This window comes from Aphanomyces astaci, assembly GCF_000520075.1.
Source record: "Aphanomyces astaci strain APO3 unplaced genomic scaffold supercont1.83, whole genome shotgun sequence".
NCBI classification, from domain to species: Eukaryota; Oomycota; class Saprolegniomycetes; order Saprolegniales; family Verrucalvaceae; genus Aphanomyces; species Aphanomyces astaci.
Genome location: NW_009798346.1, coordinates 105,539 through 114,562, shown reverse-complemented (window position 1 = coordinate 114,562; position 9,024 = coordinate 105,539). Strand labels below are relative to the sequence as shown.

Below are 9,024 nucleotides of genomic sequence, written 5' to 3'. Positions count from 1 at the left end.
TTCTACACTAATATGCACTTTTGTATACAATGAATGCGGGTGCGGTTGAGACATTGGGGAACTTCACTAGGCTAGCGATTCTAAGCCATACTTACCCTTGAGACACATTCCCAGGCAAGCATTAGCTAGGGTGAGTCTTAGGAGCTGGGTGTGGGCAAGGTGGTGGCAAGCCGTTACCCCCACCTGCCACATCGCTACATTCTCCCCCCTGACGTCTTTGTACACCTTGAAACGCCTTGACTCCAAGTCTTGGACGAGTTGCTTGAAGTGCACAACATGCTTGATGTCCTTCATCAGTTCCCACGTGGCTTCGCTTTCGGGATGTCCATGCCACTTGACCAAGTACTCCAACTTGCGTTTAAACTGGCACTTCTTGAGCAGTTTCTCGACAATGTACATTTCTTCGCCGGTGGTTCGTCTAGAATAACGGGAGTAGCTTTCGGGATAGGTCTGGAGGCAAACTTGGCTTCGTTGGGGTGATAGTGTTTAAGTCGATCGACGTTGAACACGTCATGAACACGTGACATCGAGGGAGGCAACTTGAGGCGCATGGCATTATCATTTATGAGACGGAGCAGGAGAAGGTGGAGACGGAACCTGGGTGGAGACCGAGACGGTGACACGTGATGCATGACCATCCGCAGAGGAGCGGCGCCGGCTGTTATCGCGAGTACTTCGATTGTTGGTGTCTTGGTTGCGCCGAGATTGATCGGTCGTTGATGTGCGGGCCGGCTGACAGCGGTCTCGCCGAGGATAACGAGTGCGTTTGGGTGAGCGGTCGTTGTTATCGTCGTCATCACGACGACGGGAAGTTCGGTGATGTTGCGCATGGTCGTCTTGAATGGCACGTGAAGAAGTCGACTTGCGGCCACCATGTTTTTTGAAGATGTTGGTAGGAACATGGGGACGAGGTGTGTTACGATTTTAGTCGTAGACGATCACATCGCAGCTGTCCATAGCATGGCCAGGTTGGCCGCAGTAGAAGCAAGATTTTCCAGGATTAAGATGACAAATGGCATGGGCCAAGACGGTAACGTGAGAGAGTGTGCGACGAAAGCCGTCGGAATAGACGGGGCAGAAGACGGGTAGGCAGGAGCAGCAAGATGTTGGAGACGGGTAGTCGAATCGGCTGAGCCATGTTGATCAAGCATTTGATGATACTTGAGGTCCACCTGAATGATTTCCATAATTGTGCGCTGGAGATCTGCGAGTGAGTAGAGCTTGCCAGCGTTCTTGGCCTGCATTTGCATCTTGCACAGAGACTTCCAGATGGTGGATTCTTCGACGAAGGCATTGCAAAAGTAGATCGAGTGGAATTGCTCCCAATAGAAGTCATGGACATGCTGAGACGTCATCGATGCGAGGTCGGGGGGGATCATGCCACGTTGACATTGCTTTACCAAGCTGGTCAGTGTGGCAAAAAGAACATGAGCGTCAAGACTGGAGGAGTACTTCAACTCGTTGATCTTCGCTATTAAGGTCGTCGGGTCGTGCATGTTGTTGTCAACTTCGTGACGTTCGAGAATGGCAACCCAAAGAAGAGACGGAGAGGAGTAAGAGTCCCACGCAGTGCGGACAGACGGAGCAAAAGACGATAGCAGATACTGTACGGCGTTTGCCCGAGCCATCGAGAGCATCTCCTCCAGGGTTTCAGTCGTCGCTGTGCGTAACGTGTCACTTTCGGCCTTGGCCACCAATGCTTTTCTCCCGGCAAGTCCGGCGTTTTCGTAGTTGTCGAGCGAGTAGGTGTCAGGGTTCATCATCCGATCGTAGTCAAGAGCTTCCTTGCCTTTCGCGTAGGCATCGCTCTTGAGAGTAGGAGGAAACCTTGAATCCAAGTAGTATCGCATGATCCCAATGCTGCTAGCATGGTTCTCGAATTAGGGCTTCCAGGCAGCGAACGATTGAGGGCTGAAGTCAAGGATGGCTCCGGAGTAGGGTACGATCGAGGTGGAAGGTTCATAATCAGTGAAGAGACTGAACGAGTAGACGGATGGCAGAGAAGAAAGAAGCACTGGCGCAGGTGTTCCGGGATTGTCAAGCAACGGAACAGATCACTTGTGTAAGAGGCGGTAAAACCAGAAGTGAGATTAGAGGTGGGAGTTCAAAGCCCGTTTAACTACTGGTCTATATTCGGGGACGTGATGAGATGTGATTGGATAGATGTACAACGTGGTGGGTTGTGATAGGCCCGATGTTGAGAGTCACCGTCTGTTTTATGAGTGTTTTATGCACCCATGATGGGTAGGAGACTGAGACGGATAGACTAGAGCAGACGTGAGTGAAAGAGAGGAGACACAGGGTTAGCAGAATGCACAACTTGACAGCCCGCTGTACTGCCCCGGATGGACGACCAAAACATGGCCTCTAAATTGTTGAACAACGACTATCAAAAGGTTAATTTGTTGTGTGAAGAAGATTTCGAGGATAAAGACGACTCTGGAGCTTTCCGAGAAATTGGACGAACGATTGACCCAAAGATTGATACTCAAAAAATGATATACGATCGAAGTCCTTTCAATCAAGTACACGAAACAAGTCGAGGAAATCATCAACTTTAACGTCACTTACTTTGATTTTGAAACACTCGTCACAAAAGCAGGCGAACATGTAGCATACTGTATCTCATTCAAGACTCTGACGTGCAAATTCTGTAAGCTACATTCAACCAGTGAAACTACTAAACATTTCGATGGACCTGATTTTGCTCAACGATTGCTAGAAACTCTACCAGAAAACAGTCATAACTTGCTCTGGGCTCACAATGCTGGTTTTGATCTTCGATTTCTGATGAAGCATGTAGCAAGCTTTAGTTCGAAATCTAACATCAGCGAATAAGGAACAAGACTCAAGCAAGCTCATTGGTTTTACAAGAGCTCTGAACTTGTCATCAAGTGCTCAATGAGCTTCATCAACTGAAAACTCGCCAAGCTGCCAAGTATGTTCCCGAAAGCAAGTGAAGAACTTCAACTCGAGAAAGATTCTTTCCCTCATACATTGATCAATGAAGACAATTATCCATCTATGTGGAAGCTTGACTATTTGAACTCATTTGTAGACAAGGAGCTATGATTGAAAATGCTACTAAAATTGGTGCCATTGACAATGGGCTACTCGACATTCAGAAATATGCCGCTCATTACTGTAACCGCGATGTTGATGTACTTCACGCCTGCTTTGAGGCATTCAGAACCATTGTTTTCGCCCCTGTTGTTATCCGGACAGGAACGTCTACAATGTGAACCAAAGCCGCCGGCATATAGGACGCGATTAACCTAATGAAATTACAATAGCCGCGTCCTAACCACCCATTCGTATTGTCCATTTACCCATAATTTGGAATTTTGTGCTGAATTGCCATACCTCTATCGATCGATTCTTAGTACTGAATTTTATATGTAAAAAGGTGTTGTGTGGTTATTACACTAACGTGACAGATCTGTGATTTGCCGAAAGATCAGTGATTTGCTACAGATCCGTCACGATAGTTGAAATCATACACTAATTTGACATTGATGGTGGTTTCCTAGAATCTGATTGGCTAAATCCTTCTGCCGATTCATCATTTGGATGTGTCGATACTAATTCCACATGTCGCTCCAGTTTAGAATGAACAAACAAAACACAACAATATAAATCCCATATTAGGTTTCGTGAAGAGATCGTTCAGTGCCACTAGCACACGTTCTCCTTGTTCATATAATTTGTCAATGATGCAAGATATTGCAACGAGCATACAAAAATAGATATCTTCCACTGACAGAATGGAATGGCTTTGCGTGCTTCAATATCGCGAATCCGCGACGCTACTCAGGTGCTGCACCATAATGGTCATCAAATTACAGTAACGATTTTTACCACAAACACTACACGAGCGGTTGGCCTTCCATAACCAAGTCGGTTGTGTGTTCAACCAAGTGGGTTGGACGTTGGCCATGCTGCTTTCATAATGACAAGCGCAAGTTTGACTTACTTCGGCAAGTACGGTTCAATGAAGGCACGAGCAGCGCTGACGCGTTCATTGATACCTGGGTTGCCGTGCACACCACAACCACGACCAAAGCTGACCACCCCTACTAAGCGCACGGTACCGTTTTCTTCGATGGTCAACGGTCCCCCAGAGTCGCCGCGACACGAGTCTTCTCCATGCACCCCTCCAGCACCCAACATCGTATCGGTTAGTCGAATGGGGAACAAAGCAGCCGAGGCCCCGGTGTTGTTCCAGGTCGTGACGTTGAGCTCCTTGAGCACTGGAGATCGGGGGCCACGACGCCCGACGTATCCCCAGCCGCGTACCCAAGTGAGCACGTCCGCCGGAACGAATTCAAACGACACCGTCACAGGTTGGATGGTCGTGATGTTGCGGTTCAAGATTACGATGCCCACGTCGGTGCCATTGGGGTGTTTGATTTCCTGGGTGACACTGGCCAGTTCCCCGTCGTCAACACCGGTTAAATAGTGCGTGCCCACGACCACAGCACGTAGTTTACCTTTCAAACAATGCGCTGCTGTCAAAACGATATTGGGGGCGATCAGACTGCCGCCGCACAAGGTCTCACCATCGCGCGACTTCTTGAGCCCAGCCACATAACGGTGCCTGCCTTGTTGGGCTTCCTCGCCTCCGAGGATTTCGAAACCGTCGATAGGGTCCTCATCTCCCCAAGCGACATTGGGTGGGACAATTTGGTCTTGAGCCAAGGTAGCGACGGCCGCGGCGAAAGCGTAAAGGAGTGCAAACTTCATGATGGAAATTGGAAAATGAATGGTCTTTCACCCAGAGCCAAGTCAATCCAATCGTTAACGTCAGACTGTGATTGCACTACCAAGTACCAAGGTTAAACAAATGGATGGTTGGGATGCGTACAACATACATACATCCAGCTCTTGTCGTTAATCCGCTAGGATGGACGAGTCATCGTTTGCGTCATAAATATCCAACAGCGTGGCCGACATTCTTGCCAGAAAAGCCCGCTAACTATTCTGTCGCACTTTCAAAGGATGAAGGATATCCATATTAAAGTAACACTTGCGGTTAATTGAGTTTGGATTATCATTTTTAAGACATTCCTCCGCGAGGACCGAACTGTATGATTGATACACTGCACGACATACGATCGTACAGTGTACTATCCGCATACGCTTGCCTCCTTCGTGGTTGTTGGTGGCCGAGGTTTTCTAGGCAGTCAAAGATGTAATCACGTTTGTACGACTTTTTCGGCGGCAAGTGCAGAATCCACACGAACCCACTGAGCGTTGGAAGAACCGAACAGGGGGAGAAGGAGAGGCGAAGGATGCACGGGGATTCGTACTATACTGTACCCATATCTTTGGTGGGAATGACTGAGTGAACATGTTTTCTGAGCAAAAAACAGTTGTGGGACCGACTGGGTGACCGTGTCCAACAACCACGAAGGAGGTACAGTGTAAGCTAATGCGGATACTGTAGTACGATGGTATGTCGCGCAGTACAGCGTATATCAATCCATCGTATTGCAAGTGTCACTTTACTGTTAATGTGGTTCCTTCATTCTTTGAAAGTACGAAATAGTAGCAAATTTTTCTGACTAACGTTATTTAGGACGCCAAAGATTATAATATAATTGAGTTTGTATTACTATTAATAGTATCGTTTATTTACATTTTTTAGGCATTCCTTCTAGAACCACATGTTGTGGAACAACTTCGCCAATTGTAAAGCTCCTGCTCCACCAGGGGCTGTGTGCAATATTCGGTTTTTACTTCGCTCAACGCTTCATACAGCACCTCGTGCTTAGAGCATCTCCAACGGGAGTCCCTATATCGATGTCCCCATCCCCAAAATCTGTTACAACAGTGGTATCATCGAAGTTACGGATAATTTGGGGATGTATCCGGGTGTTTTTGTCCCTATTTCGCTCGGATGTCCCAATAACTGAACATTTTGGGGACAAAATCGCCCGGATAAGCCCCAAATTATCCGTACTGTAACATTAAGTAACGGTACAACCGAAGTTTTGAGATATAGAGTTGGGATAGGGACCCGCGTTGGAGATGCTCTTAGACCGCATACGTAACGTGACGGGTGTGTAATTTGCAGAATGATTGGTGATTTGCTGAGCTCAGCAGGGTACATGTACTACTAATCGCCAACATGTGAGTAAGCTTATCTGAGCAAAACTTCGACAACAAGTGAAAACTTCGACAATATGTGAGTAAGTACTTAGTACTAGGCGTACTTAACAAGGACAAATTTGACAGGAAGTCCGATGGTCAGATTGATCGGCCTGTCTATGACGCAATGCAATGATGGCGATTAGCCAATCAAGCTAGTGATACAGTAGGCTGTGAACTGTATGTACAATCAATGTTCACTGTGCATCCCAAACCAGCGCCCCGCAGCAACAGCTGGGACTCCTGTAGTGATTGATGGCAGCAAGAGCTGTTACGGCGGGACGACCAATTCCCCGAGTGAGTGGGTGACACACCCACTCAATTGGTCAAAACCCACTCACTCAGGGAATTTGGTACTATTGACCTAAAACGTCCCTGAGTAAGTGGGTGGGACTAATAGCTTGCTACGATAAGTACAATCCTATCGTTAACGTGAAACACGAAGGCATACAACGTTGTACAGCGTTAATCGAACCAACGGTGAATGCTACGTACTGTAGGGGAGGCAGTTTTTCACTACCGGTAGTGGTGTTTTGGGGTTTTGCTCATGGATGGTACTGTCAGGTAGAGTTAGACATGGGGCTTCACTCGTGGTTAAATGGTGTGGTGGAGTTTTACTTAGTGGGCATTACTGGATTGTTGCTTCATAGTCAAGCAGCCCAGTAAGTGTAATATTACTCCATCATAGCTAACGTAAAACAAGCAAACAAGCCGTGGGCCCTATATCTTTGCGAAGGTAATCGTGTTAGAGTTTTACTTTGTGAGCTGTAGTGCTGGCCATACCATACAGTTCGAATGCCTACGCGTCGATACTCATGAGGCTAGATATATGCCCAAGCATGTAGCGACGTCGCTATCAACTCCCTACAAAGCAATTCTCGTTAAGTTCCACAGTTTAACCACGAGCAAAACACCTACACATGACATTTTCGGTGACCACCAGTAAAAAGTCAAATGGCCACAAGTTTTTATCCTATTAGTATTGTTAAACAGAACTTGTATTCAATGTAAGCTGTACCATCGCAGGTAGTAATTCGAGTAAGTACTGCTGGTGGCTCCAATTTCGAATTGTTTTGACAATGTCAATGAGTAATGTGAGTTAACGTTGTTCGTGTCTCCAGCTTCATGGAGTTGTCAGATGGATGCTCTTGTTTTATTTGAAGTGCATTTAATTCGCTAGACTTACAGTTACTGTTTGTGGCAGAGACATACACGAAGTCAAAAATTTATTTCGACAACTACAAATGCTCCTTATACGTCGAAGTTCTTCGGAGCATTAATCTATATACAAGTAACTACCTATTTCCCCCACCAACTTTTGTGTCCAATTTTCAGTGAGCTACGCGTAGACTTCACTTGGTTGTCGGGGTACCGGTAGTATCGTTACGTAGAATATTTTTTAAAAGGGAAGAATCGGAATGGAGTCGTCGACGAAGGGCTTAGTGATAGTATAAAGTTAAGGCTGCGCAACTACTATTAATATAAACTCAAATATTCTGTTAATAATGTATTTCAAAGCACCAAATTAATATGTCACAATAAAGCCCCCTGTCCGCCCCCTAAATCTAGTACATGGCTTACATCGCTATTATATGTATGTACAAAATATAGCTTGGATTGGGGCTGCGTTCAGTTGGTAAAATAATACATATACTCCGTAGTAGTTGGTGATGTGTGGCATAATTTCGGTCGGGCGTAGGAAGATGTGCTTTGTGTTAAGTGATTTGTGGATGAGGAAGTGAATACATATAATCTCCATAGCACTTTGCGAATTACACTGTAGTAGTCTCGATGTCAATTCTCCGGAGATCGTAACCTCGAAACCTTGTTAACTTGGGGGATGATGCCAACAATATAGTGACTTCAAAAAATCCCAGCTTTAATGAGAATATGATGCAATGCTGTGAGATTTGTTGGGTATTTGCGCTGTGAATACATCTTCGCGCCCCCTCATAGTACAGTCTAGAATGCAATGTAATCATGGGGGAAGGACTTTGAACAGTAAAATAAGGGGGGGCAACTAGCATTCAATCAATCCGAAGTAACATTACACATGAAATCAGTACCATATTACCACCGTGTACCAGCTCCCTTCACTTATCCCTACGTATACTGCAGTTTTTTCACTTATTGAGCGATAATTTTCGTTTAGAATTTCGTAAAGTGCTCAATTATGACTATCGTGTATCGCTAGTAAACACATGCACCTTACTGTCGGTGTGACGGGAGGTCATCAAGGCTTCAAACTATAAATTTTCAACTGTCAAACGTTTAAAAATCAAGTGAAGCATAATTTTCGGGAAATAATCTCGAGTGGCCATGATCAAAACTTCAAATGTTACGACAATCTTACCCTCAAATAATGCAAGCCATGTTTTTATTGGAGCAACTCGTTCCATGAACTACTGTACTAGTATTGCCGCAGAGCTGAGCACTCAGGAAATCACTGTAATAAATAATTTGTCATATTCTTATGCACAATCAAATATTATACGTATAGTAGCAAACAATGACTCTGGTGGTCGATACTTGACCATTCGCAACGTGCAACAATGCTCATCAATGAGAAATGACGCCGTTGATTCAACACATCAAAATGTCAAATTAATAAGGTAACTGTTATGGTGGGCGACTTAACCCAAGTCCCGCTATGACACAGGTGGTCCTCAACCGAGGCCACCGGGTGCCGACCCTTGGCGAACCGACACGAAAAGGCATAGTATTACTAGTAGTATTACTAGTAGTACTAGGACGTAGAAAACAGAACACCTGTCCCAGCCAACTGCCAGAATCTCACTCTTGGTTCTGCAACGTCGTGCTAACGTCAAGTCAATCAAGTGTGTGGTTTGCAGGGAGTCGGCACTCCCCCATTTT

At 45.8% G+C, this 9,024-nt stretch overlaps 3 protein-coding genes across 3 annotated transcripts; all 3 read right to left on the bottom strand.

The window, feature by feature from the left end:
• Nucleotides 1-66: 66 nt before the first annotated feature.
• On the bottom strand, nucleotides 67-875 carry H257_16276 (hypothetical protein; the record flags this gene model as incomplete). Its single annotated transcript, XM_009844647.1, has 2 exons — nucleotides 67-418; nucleotides 463-875. The coding sequence occupies 2 exons, from the start codon at nucleotides 873-875 to the stop codon at nucleotides 67-69; spliced, it is 765 nt and encodes a 254-aa protein (XP_009842949.1).
• A 63-nt stretch (nucleotides 876-938) lies between these two features.
• On the bottom strand, nucleotides 939-1,850 carry H257_16275 (hypothetical protein; the record flags this gene model as incomplete). Its single annotated transcript, XM_009844646.1, has 1 exon — nucleotides 939-1,850. One exon carries the CDS (start codon nucleotides 1,848-1,850, stop codon nucleotides 939-941), a length of 912 nt encoding a protein of 303 aa, XP_009842948.1.
• A 2,119-nt stretch (nucleotides 1,851-3,969) lies between these two features.
• Nucleotides 3,970-4,743, bottom strand: H257_16274 (hypothetical protein; the record flags this gene model as incomplete). Its single annotated transcript, XM_009844645.1, has 1 exon — nucleotides 3,970-4,743. One exon carries the CDS (start codon nucleotides 4,741-4,743, stop codon nucleotides 3,970-3,972), a length of 774 nt encoding a protein of 257 aa, XP_009842947.1.
• Between the last annotated feature and the right edge of the window lie 4,281 nt (nucleotides 4,744-9,024).